The sequence below is a fragment of the Condylura cristata genome, unplaced genomic scaffold (genome assembly GCF_000260355.1).
Source record: "Condylura cristata isolate star-nosed mole 26May11 unplaced genomic scaffold, ConCri1.0 scaffold00002, whole genome shotgun sequence".
NCBI lineage: Eukaryota > Metazoa > Chordata > Mammalia > Eulipotyphla > Talpidae > Condylura > Condylura cristata.
The window spans coordinates 52,514,934-52,532,181 of record NW_004567103.1 but is presented as its reverse complement, the minus strand read 5'-3'; the positions used below and the strand labels follow the sequence as shown (position 1 = coordinate 52,532,181).

Below are 17,248 nucleotides of genomic sequence, written 5' to 3'. Positions count from 1 at the left end.
TAGAGTTATTGTCTTTAACAAAGTGAAAAAATGGGTTGATGACAAATTGCTGTCTCTTTACATGATTCCTTCATTACCTTTCTTAATAATAAGACCAACCTTGGTAGATTTTGTGCAGAGATTAACCATGCCTCTAAATGAAATTGAGAGCCTAGAGAACCAGGAATAGAAAATTCTGATTTCTAATTTTATGAGTGGAACTTCATTAGTAGACATCTGACAAAATCCTTTTCATTTTAGCATGAATTTTTGTACTTTTATTCAAATGATAACCTATTTACTAATAATCACCTTAAAATACCTCTGCGTCACTCCTCAGATTTAAAGATAAAAACTGGCTCTATGCTGTCTTAACCACTAAAAAGTAAAGGAGTCGCAAGCTGTTTTAAAATTTCAGAGAAAAATAATTACATCTGTAGTTGGTTAAGGAAATTCTTAATTGTTTTGTTCTACATCAAACCTTAAAATTACATTTTCATTGAAACTTTAAAAATAAGAGGGCAGAATATTATCTATTAGATATTAGAATCAAGCAAACAGGAAGCGTATCTTTGCTAAGTAAAGACTGTTATCATTTCCCTTTTTATTGCACAACCCAAGATAGCTATTTTAGATGCACATGTAACTTGGGTGAGGTAAAGAGAGTGTGAAATATTTCCGTATTCACTTTACTACAGCTAGGCCTGTAATGCGTTCTGAGTTAAGTGCTTCTTGCAGCAAGTCCTACCTGGGTTTGACATAAGCACACATATCTAGGTGGTCCTCACTTTTAATGATGCTCCTACACAGGTCCTTTTATTTTGCATAGATTTTGTGGAAAATGACTCATTGCTACATGAAATGCAAAGCTATTTAAAATACGTTACTTGGATGGTAAGTTGTTTTTTTTTTTTTACCAAGTGATAGTTTTTTGCCATAGTTTGTGAATGACTGGGGGCCCTACTTATCTAACATTAATGCCTAAACTGAGTTCCTATTCAGTCAGCAGACATTTAAACATCAAGTAGAAAATTCACTTTTCTGAACCAAAGAATTTTTCCAACTACCTAAAGAAGGTGTTGTGTGTCTTTAATTATTTTTAAAAAGCTTAAGTGTGACTTTGCAGTCTAAGTGTGATGCTTTGAGTTTGGTGACCAAATTTTTGTAATTAAATACCAGATTCTTTGATTAAAACCACCTTTTGCCTGTTATCTACAGGTCAAAAGCAATTTAAAGTTAATTCATCGTTGTTACTTTTCTGATTAAAAATCAAAGGATAAATTAGCTTACTTATCTCAATGACATGAAAATTTCATTCTAGAGGGAAAAAAAGCGATAAATAAAATTCTCAAGGAATCTGTTTTATGTTCTGTGCCTGCAACTATTCTAAAGGAAGAACTGCTCCAAACTTGCTTTTTAAATGTATACTAATATAACTAGCCTGTACATTTAACCTAAGATATAGCAGATATTATTTGAACTAACATATTTCCAGGTTACTTCTATGTAATTTTGTTAAGTCATTGGTTTGATCAATGGTCAAAGAAGCTATTCGGTGTGTTCTGATATAACAGATCTTAAAAAGTTGTGGCCTGGCTTTTTCAAAAGTTATGTCAAGATTTAGAATACCCAATGAATAAACTCTTTAGAGCATTGCTTTCAGAGAGTGTGTATTTTTTTCTTGGAAGTTATCATTACAAAGAATTCCTGACAATTCCTCTTTTGATAGGTAGAAAGTTACTGACAGATAAATTTTAAGAGATCAAGATTAGTACATAATATTGCTTGCTAATAGAATCCTGTAACCGCAGATATTAAAATGGTCTAATAAAAATCTCAAATTATTTATTCACTAGATTTATTTTGACATGACTTTTGACTGAAGTAAGAATCTTATCTCCCCCCAAAGGACTAAGATATATCTCCCCTTAGAGTGTTTGAAACAGTGTTCTATAGCTTTAGAAGGTATTTTTATGTATTTATTCATCCATCCAGCGAATATTCTCTGAGATTGTGAGGTTGGTATATGCAAATATTTAAAAGTAATAGGGTAATTGTTGACAACAAAATGCATGAACTCTATTTATAAAAGTACACCATTCATATTACTATTATCATCACAGAGGACATAACTTATAGTATTACAAAAGCTGGTAGTATTTTTAGAGTATATGAGCATAGATTAATATGCTCATGGAGAACATAACTAAAGGGAATTTTCAACTTTTTTCTTCCTCTCATTGTTTATGGAAATCTTTATAATAGGACTGAATGCACAGATTAACTCTCCCTTTACTTCAAGTTTTCACATGCTGATCTAGGAATTATATTTTTGGTAGGTGAGATTCTGACTGATCAAGAATTCAAAAGTTGGGAAAATCCTGTACTTTCACACTTTCTAATTTTTCCTTAGTCAGAACAGTGGCAAAACATAAATTCAAATAAAACTTTCTCTTTTATTTTCTGAATTTCATATCCTTTATACTTTAGAATGTAACTGATATTTATGATATATTATTAAGAAAGTCATAGTTATTATAGTTAATGAATTTTTAAAAAGTATCTTTATTTGAAGTCAGAGCAAATATAAGCAAAAGGCTAGAGCTATTAAAAAGAATTAAAAAGAATTTAAATTTCTCAACTTTTTTACTTTACAAGTTACCTCCTTCCTCCCTATTAAATGTGCTATTTTATAAGACTTCTCATCGAAGAATTGTTTCTGAATTCTTTGTCTTGTATCATGGGCTACTGGGTTAAATCAGGAACTGAGTTTTCTTTTTTTCTATGCATGTGTACAAATTTCAGAGAATTTCAAAGAAATGATATGTGATAAGTGGCTCCATCCACACAGTATTCACTTATTCTCTCTCCTATTTTGATTTTTACAGTGGAATATAAAATACAATTGATAGTTTTCTAAGACAAAATTTTTTTACAATAAAAACCTCAGACATCACTAATTAAACCTATGCAAAAATCTAGCTATATCAGCATAAACCACAAGAAAACGCACATTTTCCTTTTTGATATCACTTTACTTAAAAACTAAAAAAATAGGTATGAAATTAATCTTTTGTTTAGGTAAAATCTAGCTAGTAGAAAATACTCTAAATTTCTGAGCATATCCAATATGTATTTTCTGGAACTCAAATTACTAATAATTACTAAGTTGGTTTTTAGCAGATCAGGGATTGTGTCCCTTTTTTTTTTTTGTTAAGACAAAAAAAGATCTTTATGCATTGTATAATATTAATTATAGATATCAGAGAATCAATTGAAAAAATTAAGGTTGGGATATGAGAAGTAATGAATAATGATTGATTCTCAATAAAATTCTAAAAATATAAATATCAAAACTGACTGACCCCAAATTCCTGAAGAATTACTACCTTTGTGTATTTTACCTTGATATTTTTTTCTATGACAACATTAATTCCAGTTTGAATGCATTTCAAATAATCCTTAATTAGGTAAGAAACTGTCAAGTTACATTAAAATATAAGGAAAAAGATAACAAAATCATACTCCACCAGCCCATCCAGTAGTGCTTTCTTCTATATGCTCCTGGGCCTAAAAGACAAAAGAATCACAGTAGACATCATATAATCTGGACATTTTGAACCAATTAAGCTGTCTGGTTGTGTAGTATTGTTAATCAACTAACCTCAAATTTGAGTTTAAGATGACTATACTCAAAATCTTACAGAAAAGTGGGGTTGCATATACATAGGTATCACAACTGTAACTTTAATAATTCTGGTTAAATCTTTCATGAGGAAATGAGCAAAAATTATCATGACATCTAGAAGGCCTGCACAACCCAAGCATGGTGTCATGTAAGTAAAAATGTACTTCACACTGGAGTGTAGGTGTTATGAAGTAGGAATCTCAAAACTTGCACTGAATTCTCTTTTGTTGTATATTTTAGCATAATGCAATCAATTATTTATTGAACAAATAATATTTTATGAGCCTAATAGAGTGAATAAGTTTTTCTAGATAAACAGAGAACATTCTAGACAGAATGAACAGCTTAGAGACCAGACAAGTTTAACAAAATACAGGTGGTACAGTAAGGCTAAGTGGACAGTGATGATGGAAAAGAGCTATAAAAAGAAAGAATATATATACATGTCTGCAAGATTTTGTAGAAACTTTTATCCAAGTCTAGGATATCTGTATTTTACCTGAAATTACAAAATCTCTTCAAGTATTTAAAATATTAGTTTGGATAATGCAATTGTGAACATGATACAGAAAATAGGTAAGAAGCAGGTAAGACAGAAAGAGGTAGACTATTAGAAGACTACTGTGGTGAGGACAAAAAGAATGACCAAGAACTGAATCTAGGAAGTGGTAGTGAGGATGGAGCAGAGATGCCTAAAAGATCAAACCACAGGATGAATTTGATGAACAAGCGGTAACAGCAGTAACATTAGCTTGGTAACAGAAGCTCCTGGCACACACGAAAACCACCAAAAGAGGTTAAAAAGAGATTATGAGATAATCAGCAGATGCATTTCCTCTCTGCAGCATAAACTAAATTTCCCAGTCCCTCTTCCAGCTGGCAGTGATCATGTGATAAATACTAATCAATAGTGAATAGAAGGGAATCAGACTGTACCTATACATAACCTACAAAAACAACCTCTCATACAAGGATCCTTTATTCTTTTATCCATCCCTCATTGGATATTGATACTCAGATTTGAATGCCCTTAAGCTAACAGCAATAATAGCTGAGATATTATCAATCTCGGTTACTAGGTGACTGAGTAGAAAAGAGCAGCCCATCCCCCATCCCCCTCACTCCTTACTTGGACTCACTATTGGACAGTTAACATGAATGTGTAGAAAATATCTACTGTAGTAACCCGCTGAATTATTAGAGCTTTATTTTTTGTTTGTCTTTTGGTTGTTGTTATTATAGCATTTAGCCTACCTTGCAAATACATTAACTTGGAGAATAGTAAGATTTCTAGAGAAGTCGGAAGAGCTGAAAGGGAAAAAACAGTGAGTGAAGAAGAAAGAGAAATATTAGAGTGTATATGATCATAAAAAGTAAAGAAATAACATATTTTAAAAATCACAGTTGGAGTTTTTTCCTATAGGGATAAGACAGTGCCTCAGAGAGTAAGTAAAGATGCAATTTAAAGAAATGGTTAAAAAAAAAAAAGTATTCATTGTTTTTAGCTATATAAGTATTGCTAATTTTAATCCCCTTTTCAGAGGAGGGAATATAATGTTAAATATGTTTATTCACCGAAGTGCAAATATAACTCATAGATATAGCAACATCATAAGTTACAATTGCCAGTTTCCTTTACTCTTTGTTCTGGGTATAACTTTCCAAAATCAGTAACATGTTGCCATTTCCCTTTCTCTTAAATATATATATATTTTGTTTTACACACACACAAAACACACACACACACACACACAACCAGTCATGAGAAATGAAAGATGAGTCACACGTGCATGGTTGCTGAAAAATTCAACACTGTTGTTCTTAAAATTGAAAATATGTTCCATGTATTTACCAGATTATTTTGAAGCAGAGGTTGTTTTGAATCCTAAGGTTATTCAAACCTGGTAGTCTAAATTTAAGCACTGTTTTTGGCCATAATACTAAAGTTTATATTCCAGGGAATTCCACGTCTCATTGAATGAGCATCTTATATGTTCTGTCAGTTTGGATTAAAGTTGTCTCAGATTTTGATAAATTAGAATTTCAAATTCCAAAGCAATCACAGTTTTTACATGCCTAGTTTTAAGAGCTAAAAATTGTATCTAAATGACCAATATTACGATTTTAAGATAAAAAAGCTTAATGTTATAATTCCTAAAACCTAGGCTTAACATATATGTTAAATGCATAGTTAGTCAAAATTGAGTAATCAGACTAGTGATTTCTAATTAACTAGCACAATCAAGCTTATTCTATCCTTTTTCTTTAATTTGCCTGTGATACTGCATGAAAGCCAAAATCTTTCTGCTTTGTATATGAAAATATAAATAAGACAAAAATAAGATTCTAGCAGATTCCATCAAAATTAGTCAAGCTTCTTACAGACACAGTAGTGATTTAAAAACATATTTTTAGCCTGAGTTATGTTGACTATTATAGTCCTGATATATTTCCAAACAACATTCATATGACTTTCTCCTTGCAAAACATAATGTCCTAATTTCTAGATGAAGTTTAGTGATTTTCTTTGATTGCTCTGTGCTTTTTTCCTTTATAAAATAGGTTTATTCTATATTTAGCTTAATGGAACATTTCTTCATAATTAGTAGTCTCATGAAATGTACCCATCAAATTTTCCATGAAAAAAATATTTTGTATTTCTTAGTCTCTAATATGAGTTCTTATGAATGCACTTATTCATAAAGCTTTTAGACTAGTGAAGTACTTTTCTGACTCATTAATTCAACAGATTATGTTTGGATTTTAGCAATAGAAACAATTAAAACTCAACAATAAATCTGTGCCTAGTTTTCATTTTTTTCTTCCTAAAATTAGCATCATGGGAAGCACTCTACTAATTCAACAGGATAAGTTGATTTGATATTACATGTCATATTTCCAGTGTCCACTTTTGATTTTAACAATTGTTAGCAATTGTTTTAACAATATCCATTTTCTGTGGAATTTTTTGGACATTAAATAGTCCATGCCCCCATTTTAATTTCTCCTTTGATTCTTTTGGAGATAATATATTTATTTCTCTAATAAATTTGTCACACTTTTTTATCTTTAAAATTTGCTTTTCATGACTGCCATTCTGCAGGGCAAAGAATGGATATCCATCTTAACCAATCACCAGATACCAGAGTTTCCCAATTTTTTTTTGTTCCTATTAGTCTTTTCTTTTAATTTCAATGTTAAAAACAAGAAGTGTCTTATTTAATAAAAATAAAGGGACTGTGAATATATGGAGAATTGTTTTTTATAAAGCAATCAGAAGTTGAAAGCAAAATTCTGGCTTCTTGATACACAACTGTAACTTTGCTAACTCTCCTATCTTCTTTTATCTTCAGAAATGCATGTCTGTAGCTTTAATAAAACCTACCTTTGGACAATCCCATATCTGCCAGTTTTCCTTGAAATCACATATAGACAACACTGAAACATTCTGGATTCTTTTTAGCCACTGCAAACATATTCTTTCATCAGTAACCCATGTGAGCCAACTGAAATAATAGTCACTGCAAATAAAGCAAAACAGAGTCACAACCATAAACCAATACAACATTCAAATAATTTCCTAATTTCTATTTTCAAAAGATTGTATTTCATTATCATGAAATATCTCTCTTATAGATAAATAAGACTTTTTTTTCCTTTTTCTGTAGAGAAAGTTTTTATATACCTGCTAACTTTTATTCATAAAATAGAATTATTTTACATGGAGTTTTCTACCCATTTTAGGAAACTATATTTTAGGAAAGAATTAAAGACATAAGGTCAAAACTACTGGTCAATCTGGAGCAGAAAAAGCACTAAACTGGCTATAAATAGGTGCTTTTTTTTTCTTCTTTTTTAACTAGTTGAGAGAAAACCAAGTGGTAAAAGGCCATCTTTCTCCCCAGACAGATTTGTGTTGGAAGTTGAGTTTTAAAGTAACCACAGTCAAAGGAGTAGATATTGTGGTTAGTGTAATAATCATACACGATGTAGAAATAGCTGAAAGAGTACTTGCATACAATCAGGTGTCAAGAAATGGCAGCAATGCTTTTGAGCATTTGTCAATAGAAAACATCAATGTAAAGAACTATAGAATTTTGGATAACAATATAAAAATATCACTTTACTAAGAGGTGAGTCTCAAATTGTGGCCTACTGAACCTATCTAAGACTCTGTTTCTATACAAAGTAGGAATGAGAATCTTACCAGCTTTAAGGGGAGCTATAAAGATTTTCTGAATGCACTTGATGTTCTTAAAAACTTTTACATGAGTGCTCAAAAAAATGCTAGTGATTACTACTATATTGTTAGTTTGACAGGTAGTCAAACAAATCTCTCAACTTCTTGTATCACGGTGTCTCACTATCATTGCATTTCCCTCCTGAAGAGAATAACCTTTAAATAAAGATTTATTTAATCAGGAATTTGTCTATCAGGTTGGAGTGGGAATAACAGATAACTCAAAAAGTTAAAAGACATTTTTGATTATCCATGACTGAATTCATCTTTGCGAGGCCCACCAGAGGTCTCTGATAAGGTTCATTTCCCTATTAGCAATCACTAATTTGGCTGTGACTGACTCTCCTTCATGAGACACTTCAGGGGAAGACAAGCCTTTACCTCCTGGGGTTTGGGAAATGGTAAGGAGCCCCACCGGGCAGGACTTGGGGATCCCTTCCTTTTATCTAGTATGACCAAAAAAACAGAGGATTGAAGGACTCTGAGCAGTTGCCATAACCAGGTTAATCAGACCAGATCTACATAGGTCAGTGTGCTGGGTAAAGTAAGTTTTTTCTGTCCTTATCAGTTATTTCCCAAAGAGATACATCCACAATCGCAGAATATGGAAAATAGGCTGCATTTTAGTGAAAGACTGACAAATGTATAACAACTACTAACACTTTAAACCTAATATAAGATACTTGGTTGGTTTTTTAATTATGCATTTACCTTTGTATTCATTTTATTTTTATTTATAGAATACACATCACAAATTCACTAGAAAAGAAGTGTAAATCTTGATTAAAGAAATTTCAGTATTAAAATTCAGATGAAGGGCCCTGTCTGGTGGCGCTACGGGTTAAAGCACTGCACTAAGAAGCTTAAGCCACTTCCGCATGAGTTCCATTTCCGCCTGCCCTGGAGGAGTCCACAGGGCGTGGCAGACCTCTCCTGACCTGCCCGCTGCTCCCCTCAGCAGTGTACTTCGTCGAACTGCCTGTTCTGCTCCCCACTCTGTCTCTGGTGAATCCTCTCACCGTCCGCATCTCTGGCCTGTACCCCAGTTCTATATGAATAAATAAATAAATATTTTTTTAAAAAATTCAGATGAGGCCCTCCCTGGTGGCGCAGCGGGTTGAAGCGCAGCGCTGAGAATCTGAAGCCACTTCCGCATGAGTTCGATTCCCGCCTGCTGCCTGCCCCGGAGGAGTCCACATGGCGTGGCAGACCTCTCCTGACCCGCCCGCTGCTCCCCTCAGCAGTGTACTTCGTCGATCTGCCTGTTCTGCTCCCCACTCTGTCTCTGGTGAAGCCTCTCACCGCCCCTGAGCCTCTGGCCTGTACCCCACTTCTGTATGAATAAATAAATAAATCTTTAAAAAAAAAAAAAATTCAGATGAAAAGGTGTAATGCACCGGAGATCAATGTACCTTGAAGCTATCATTGCTGGAACTGGTACTTCTCTGGGACCGACATGGTCAGGATAAGTGGTATCAATAATAAATACACGAACAACAGGGTTCTTAGCCCCAGCCTGGCAAGGAAATAAAGCTATGTAAGTACATAAAATTTTAATTTTCTTGTGCCTTCCCTGGTAGAGCAGCAGCTTAAATACAGCACTAAGAAGCTAAAGCCACTTCAGCATGAGTTCGATCCTCAGCTCTGGAGGTGATCCACATGGTGCAGCAGACCTCTCCGGACCCACCCGCTTCTCCCCTCAGCAGTGTACTTCATCGGTCAGCTTGTTCTGCTCCCCACTCTGTCTCTGGTGAAGCCTCTCACTGCCCCTGCACCTCTGGCCTGTACCCCAGTTCTGTACAAATAAATAAATAACTCTTTTTTTTTAAATTTAATTTTCTCCAACATTTTTAAAACCCATTGGGAATTTAGGCATATATTTATAAACTAATAATGTTAAGTGTATTACTTTTGAAAGCAGTCTAACATCACCAGGAATTTCATTTCAATTTTACTTTACAAATATTAAGACAACTAGAGTGAAAACATACAGTTTAAATAAGCTTTGACTCATAGGGAAAACATTTCGAGGATGAAAATGCAGTTTGGTGATATACTCTTTTCTGATTGATTGATTTTGGCAGAAGAAATGAAATGAAAGATAATTTTGTCCTTTACCCTAGAACTTTTCTAGAGCAATCAATAAGCACTCAGTCTCCTAACAAGTCACAGCACAACAACCTCCATCCCCACAGGATTAGGAGTATCTTACTTCCAAAGTGTCCATCAGATTTAAACTTTCCTTGTTTTGTGCTTTCTGTGATATTATAAACACTGCACTTACATGACAGTGTAGTTCACATCCAGAAAGATCCTTACAGTTCCTTTATTTACCACAGGAAAAGTGAATATTGCAAGAATCTTATCATTGCAATACAATTTGATTTCATCAAACTTTGGTACATAACCTTAAATGACTCCGTGGTGTTTGGATTAATCTAAGGCTGTGCACAGAGTCTCCTAACCATCCTGTTTCACCCTGAGGTCCAATTGAACTCCTTAGATTCTTTGAAATTGTCTTCCTCCAAGCTCAGAGTGAGGTATTTCAGCAACGTCAAAGGCACATGAGAATTTGGGCCCCACCTCCTCTCACTGTCAGCTGGGTTTCTTCATTTCTTTTTCCTCCCTTACAGCTTCCCAAAGATCCAGATTCTTTAATATTTTGGGTTGCAACTATCACACTCTGATGTTCAAACACTTCCAGCTTTCAGAATCTATCCACCTTGGATAGATCTCCTACCGAAACACTTTATCTCCTACTCCTTGTATTTTCTCAAATGCTTTTTAATGTAAATATTAGAATATTAGTCATGTCTATTCTGTGCTGCATACCCTGTGTTTTCACATCTGTCCTGTCATTTTCACATATATAAGGGTGTTTTATATACATGGAATTCATCAATGACATTGTTCCCCTTGATTAGTAAAAACAGTAGGGATGAAAATCACTTCCAATCCCAGAAGATTTAGGCTTTGAACATCCTCTTTTAGATTTCTCATCTAAATTAAATTAGGAAACCCTACGTCTCCTCTTTGATCTGGTCATTTTCCTACAGCACATGCAAGGCTCCTGTCTTCAGACATGGGATTGAGTGAAAAGTATAGACAATAAGAATTCTAGACTATTTATGCAGAAAATGTTGGGCTCACATTATATCTAATTCCTTAAGGAAGAAACTACCCTTACATACTTAATGCACATTAAATATCCAGAAAACATCCCAACCCATGCTTTCTTCCACCTGACAGGAACATCAAGTTCAGCATTTGAATTTCCCCAGTATGCTTTGCATTTATATGAGAACTCAACCGGGAATTGCAAAACAGAACTTTACCCTGAATTTGGAGCATGAAATATGAAAAAAAATGAAAATTAAGTTAAGCTTGTTTTTCCTCCATGATCTAGACCATATGTTTTCCAAAGATTCTGCAATGGGTTTTGCAAAGACTACTTCATCCAGCACAACCAGATGCCCAAAGCAACAGATGTCCACATAAATAATAGAGCACAGTACAATGTTTGCCTTACAATGTACAAGGCTAAGAAGCTCTCAAAACTTGTTGATCCCACCTCTATTCATGGTATTGGCTGCTCATTTTGACAACATAAAAGTGAAAGCATCTGCTAAAAGTATCCAACATACCTTTGGGTATGGAATATTAATTGTTCTTGGATATTGTTCATCACCATAATAGGAGTAGGCAATAACTGGTATATCTGTATCATTAAATTCTGCATATGCCAAAAATTTTCCATTAGGAGACCACCAGAGAGCATATTTTGTAGCAAGCATTTCCTCTGGAAAACAAGCACTACCATATTAAATACACTTATGCCTTACTCTTAACATCATTGTAAGAGCATAAAATACATATTAGGTATAGCAATTAATTGGAAAATAAATTTATTTAATTTCATTGGAAAATTATTTTATGTGGATATGCCACATGTCATACTCTCATTGTTAAAAAGATAAATAATATGGGTTTAAAGGAATTGTTGATCCTTTTATCTCATATCAAACACCAGAATGTGTTAGGAATTGACATCCATCAAAAAATATAATTTTAAATAAATATATCAACAACAATTATTTTCCCCCTTGGGGGAAGCTTCTGTCACCTAAAGTAGCTCAAATAAAGAGAACTGTAATTTTACAGTGTAACATGAACATTGAAAATTGATTTTTTCTCGGGAATTTTTTGTAATAGGGTTAGTTCAGTTACATATTTTTAAATAAAGACAAGGACTAGAAAGACTTTTAAAATCAATTAAATTCTTAATTCTCCCTGACACAGAAAGAAAACAGACTTCACAAGAGTAACAGAAACTAAGAATACTGCCACACACATTGTATAGACAGTTGATTAGAGAAAAATGTATTTCTCAAGAAAACATACTGACACTGCATCTTAAAACCATATTCCTCTCAGAATATAATTATTACTGCCACTTTTTAATGCTTCTGGAAATAAATTATAACAGTCTGTTCATGACAAAATTTTTTTCAGAACATAGATGTCCTGTTCATAACCTGATAACAACTTTGAAATGCCATTCATCTAAATTCTCCTCCAAGTATGCAGTTTTAATTTTTAATTAAAATCCTAAAAACAGAAGCAGTAGAAAAATAGTACAGCTTACCTTCATAAACCCAGTCTGGTATCCCATTAAATATTTGATTTTCTCTACCATTATGTGTTATTTGAAAAGCAGGGTCTTCTGGTCTTTGTTTCAAGTATATATTGTTTTGATAGACATATGCCTGTAGGGGTTTGCAAGTTAGTTAATGATGGGAAATTCTATAAGAAATACAAAGAAGTAGATATTATTTTTGTTATATATGATATTCATTATTTTTGTGTTAATATTAACCCAATCCCTTTAAAAAGAATCCAAATACAAAAATTCAGAATGCAAATGTCATTTTAATAGGTAATAGAATCCAACCAATTCATTATTATGATTTTTAAAGTCTATATCAAATAATGGATGAAGGCTATTATCATACTAGTTGTTTTATTACTCATATAACTAATGATGCATATTGACAGAAAATCAAATAAATCTCTGAATATTAATAGCTAGCCAGCTCTAATCTTTATTTAGAGCCCTTAAATAAGAGCTTGGACAAAATTTCATGTTGTCTGAAGCTAGTCTGGGAAACTTGTGAAAACCATATTTTTCCTGAGCTTTCTGGCACAACGCATTCTGGCTGAGGATAAGGATAAAGTTTTTGACTGCGATATTTAAAGAAGTCTATCCATGAGCTTGAAATTTTGCGGAATTCTCAGATGGGTTTCAATTTATCAAAACTCTTCCCATTTTTAACAACTAAAATAGTCATGAATGTATTATTTTTTTTTCTTGTAGGCAGGAAAATTTAACAAAGGCCAAAATCAAATGGCTCCTCTTTTATTTAAATGATTAAACACTTCCATAATTTAAACACTTACTAATTTACTCCCAACAGGCGACCAGCATAAATACTGAATTGGACGAGGAAGCTCATTTCTTCTTACAAACTCTCTAGAAAGAATGGACAGAAAGAAAGAAAGAAAGAAAGAAAAAAGACCTTTACTATTGAATGCAAAAAAATTGGCATAGAGGGAGAAAAATAAACAAACAATAAAAATGCCGGGTCATCCTCTCTGCTTCTTCAATCCAAACGGGGCAAAATGTGAGAACATAAGGTTGAAGCAGTCATAGATCTTCACTAATGGTTTATAAGTCAAAAACATTTCCTGGGTCTCCATTTTCTGACCTTTGTAGTGAAGTAAATAGAATAAAAATTTACAGACTATGAAAACTGGAATATGTCTAGAAATTTCCTAATAGAATTCCTTCATTTTATAGAAAATAAACTGGAGGTTAGAGAGATCACACAACTTTTTAAGGTTACGTTGATAGTTCTTGGCAGACCCCTAATTAAACTCAAGTCTTTGAACTCTCAGCACTGTAAAATTTGTACACACCAGGCTGAGATGGTCGCTGAAGTGCCTTCCAGCTCTGAAATTCTATAATTGTACTGAAGTTTAATATGTACTCTTCCACATTCTCATTCACAACCCCCATCTCTGGGAATGCATATGCATTTCAAATTTTTGAAAATAAGATGCCATTTGACAATCTCCCCGGGGATCTGACTTGCAATCAGAAAAGGAAAGGAACATCTGATCTCAAGCTAAACTGAAAAACAGATCGTATACTGGGCAGTCTGCCTTCAGCTTGCGAAGTCCTCCACCAGGGGGAAATTCAAATATCCTATTGGCCAGAAATCTCACTTTGATGCTGAGAGTCACCCGGCAAATACTCAATTGACTGACTTGCATTGTGGAGTTTTTCTAGTTCTGCGGCAAGAATGTGTTCAGAATTTTCTAAGTGTTAAAGAGTAATGGGATGCCACGCTTAAGTTTTGACTACCTTCTTCTTGAAGATTGCATTTAATAGTTTCATCAAGACTGCTTTTGTGGAGAAGCAAAACAAGACCTGCTTCCAAGGTATAATTTGAGGAGCCTCAAGAAAGATGCCCTGGTTTTCCCCTCCAAAACAGTCTCTCTAACATGAACTGGTGCCCAATATTTCTACTTTTCCTGTTCTCTAAAGGCTTGGCTATCTGTAAAGTCTTGTAGCACATGTTACATGTTAACTTAATTTCTTAGGTCATATAACATGAGGCCTAGAGAAAAGTGAGGGAATGTGACACTGTATAGATCAGAGTTGGTTAGAGGAAGGAGACTGTTGGGGCTGCCGTGGGAGTTCTGAGTGCCACAGTGGATGAGTACCAGGTCCTTGGAAGGTCCAGGACATAATGAATTTCAGGACATGGGAAAGAGAGTGACCCAGAAAAGAAGACACTGTTCACCTGGTTTAAGATCCTGCCTCAAGGCAGTGTTCATTGTTAACTTTGACGTTGTACCACTTACTTAACTAAAATCTCAGCACAAAGTCTCTCTATGACTAGCAAGTCCCCGTAGTTGCTGTTTCTGTTTTCTAATAATTAACACAATGCAGTAAATGGAGGAGGTGGCTTTAGGAAGGCTTGGTGTTCCTTCCCTACTTGAAACCAAACCATCTTTATTTCTCTGTGGCAGATTTTTATAGACTCTTCCGAGGCATATAGAAGATTTGGAATTAGTCATAATAAGATTTAAAATGAATCTCAACATATTTATCATCTCTCATTTCCTAAATTATGCTCTATTTACCTGACAAAAAACCTTGCAAATTAGATAGGTGTGCAGAGCAAAACAAACCAAAACAGCATTTTGAATAAATTCATGGCATAAAAGCTGAATATTTAAGCTGATTCTGGGTAAAAGCTTATACAGAACATAATTAAAATAATAGAATTATCGTATTTTGGAATGCTGTTTGGTGAACCTTAACATAGGTAGGGCATGAAGAATTTCAAAATGCTGAAAAATATGGAAATAATTAAAGTTTTATGAAATAGTACTGAAAGAGTAAAGCTTCCATCTCACTAATCTAGATTTATTTCTTAAGTGTGGGATTGACACTCAAAAATCATTTGCATCTCTCCACTTATGCTTTTCACTTAGTAGGTGCTCAATAAATACTTCTTGAATTAGGCAACAATGTGGATACAGAGAAGAGAGATACTCTCAAAGTATAATGATAGATTTAGATACTACTTTATGAAGTAGTTCCTATTTCTTAATTTGACAGTTTAAGGAGATCAGAGTTATTCTTTTCTGAATACTTAAAGGATAGATAAATTTTTTGTACACTTGCTAGACAAAAGGAGAAACAGACCATAAGATTTTTCAATACCCCTTCAAGGTATATAATTATTTTTTCCCTTTTATATAACAACAAAGAGGATATCACATTAAGATGAGTAATGAAACCAATTCATTGTCCATACTTAGCTGGAGTGATTTTTCTAAAGTGCAAATCTGATCATGTCATTTCCCATTTAAAACCCTTCAGTGATTCCCTATTGTCATCAGAATGGGATCTAAACTCTTTTAAATGGTTTCCTCGTTATTACCCCATGCTTCCTGGCCTTAACTCCTTCCCAACCTTGTACCACCTCCCACTAGTCAGCATGTGCTCCTCCAATTTCAACTTCACTGACCTACTTTGAGTTTCCAGAGCACTCCAAGCTCTCCTTCCCTTTGGGGCTTTATATATTATTCATTCTGTCAGGAATTCTCTCCCTCAGAAACAGATAGTTCTTCGCCTACCTATTTATTTAATTTTAAAATCAGGACTCTTGTGAATACCAAAATCCACAGATATTCAAGTTCATTATGAAAAAAAAAATGCAGTACTTGCATATAATCTATGCAGATATTTCTCATATATTTCAGGTCAATTTTGGAATACTTTTAATACTACTACAAAATAAATGCTATGTAAAAGTTGTTATAGTGCATTTTTGAAGGAATAATGACAAGAGAAAAAAAAAGTATGTACATGTTCAGTATGGATGTTATCATAGCCTTACCACACAATATGTATTTTCCATCTGTGGTTGGTGAAATCTGTATATTTAGAACCCAGGAAGACGTGAGGCCACTGTATATTATATTTAAGTAATATTAAAGAATAGAAATGAAATTTTACCCATTCCTGAGGTCATAAATGTGGTAAGTTGCTGTGTAAGAGTATCTCCAAAGCTGCCGGAAAGAAGACAGGTAAAAACAAATTATGATTCTTAAAAAGCTTATATTAACAATGTACAATGACACACTATTCGATATAAGACTCAGAATTACAAAAGGATCACTTTCACAAGGCATTAGGAGGGAATTTCAATTCCAATGAACCTTCATTTAGAGTTTCACTGTGATCTTTTGTGCTGTTTGTCCAAGTTCCAGAACTAATCTCAGCAGTGATGCAACCCTCACTCCATAAAAAGAATATCCAAAGACATGTAAAAATAAATATAACAAGCCTTGCTTTGACACACTCTATCTGAAGAATTTTCCCTTTTTGCTTTATTTTCCTCGATGGAAATAGAACCACTACCATTTCCACGGGCCAAAAGGATTACCCTGCACTGTGTAATTCGATAGAATGATACCATTTAAAATGGGTTAAAAAGAATTTCAATCAATGTTATAAAATGTTTTCTTTTTTAATCATATATTTCTGAAAAGTAATATATATTTAAAACATAAATAGAAGATATATAGGTTATAGTTCCTCCTAAAAAATATAGCTTTTTATCCATATCAAATATATTTGTGTCCTGTTTAATAATGCAAGTATTATTTTGCAACATGTTTCTTAAAAGGGCTTCCAAATTCTTGGCTTAGAATCTGTAGCTGTTTGAGGCATATCATTCTGAAGATGCTGGTCAGTAGAAAAT

The 17,248-nt window shown here is 33.6% G+C and overlaps 1 protein-coding gene across 2 annotated transcripts in view; it reads right to left on the bottom strand.

The window, feature by feature from the left end:
• Positions 1-17,248, bottom strand: part of FAP (fibroblast activation protein, alpha) — a 68,090-nt gene that overhangs the window by 33,568 nt on the left and 17,274 nt on the right. For both annotated transcript variants that reach the window (XM_004674603.1, XM_004674604.2), the window contains 7 exons: positions 16,501-16,553; positions 13,365-13,437; positions 12,553-12,673; positions 11,552-11,706; positions 9,320-9,423; positions 7,053-7,188; positions 3,505-3,549 (listed from right to left, as the gene is read on the bottom strand). In XM_004674603.1, coding sequence (XP_004674660.1) covers positions 3,505-3,549; positions 7,053-7,188; positions 9,320-9,423; positions 11,552-11,706; positions 12,553-12,673; positions 13,365-13,437; positions 16,501-16,553 — 687 coding nt within the window. The remainder of the gene's footprint in view (positions 1-3,504; positions 3,550-7,052; positions 7,189-9,319; positions 9,424-11,551; positions 11,707-12,552; positions 12,674-13,364; positions 13,438-16,500; positions 16,554-17,248) is intronic.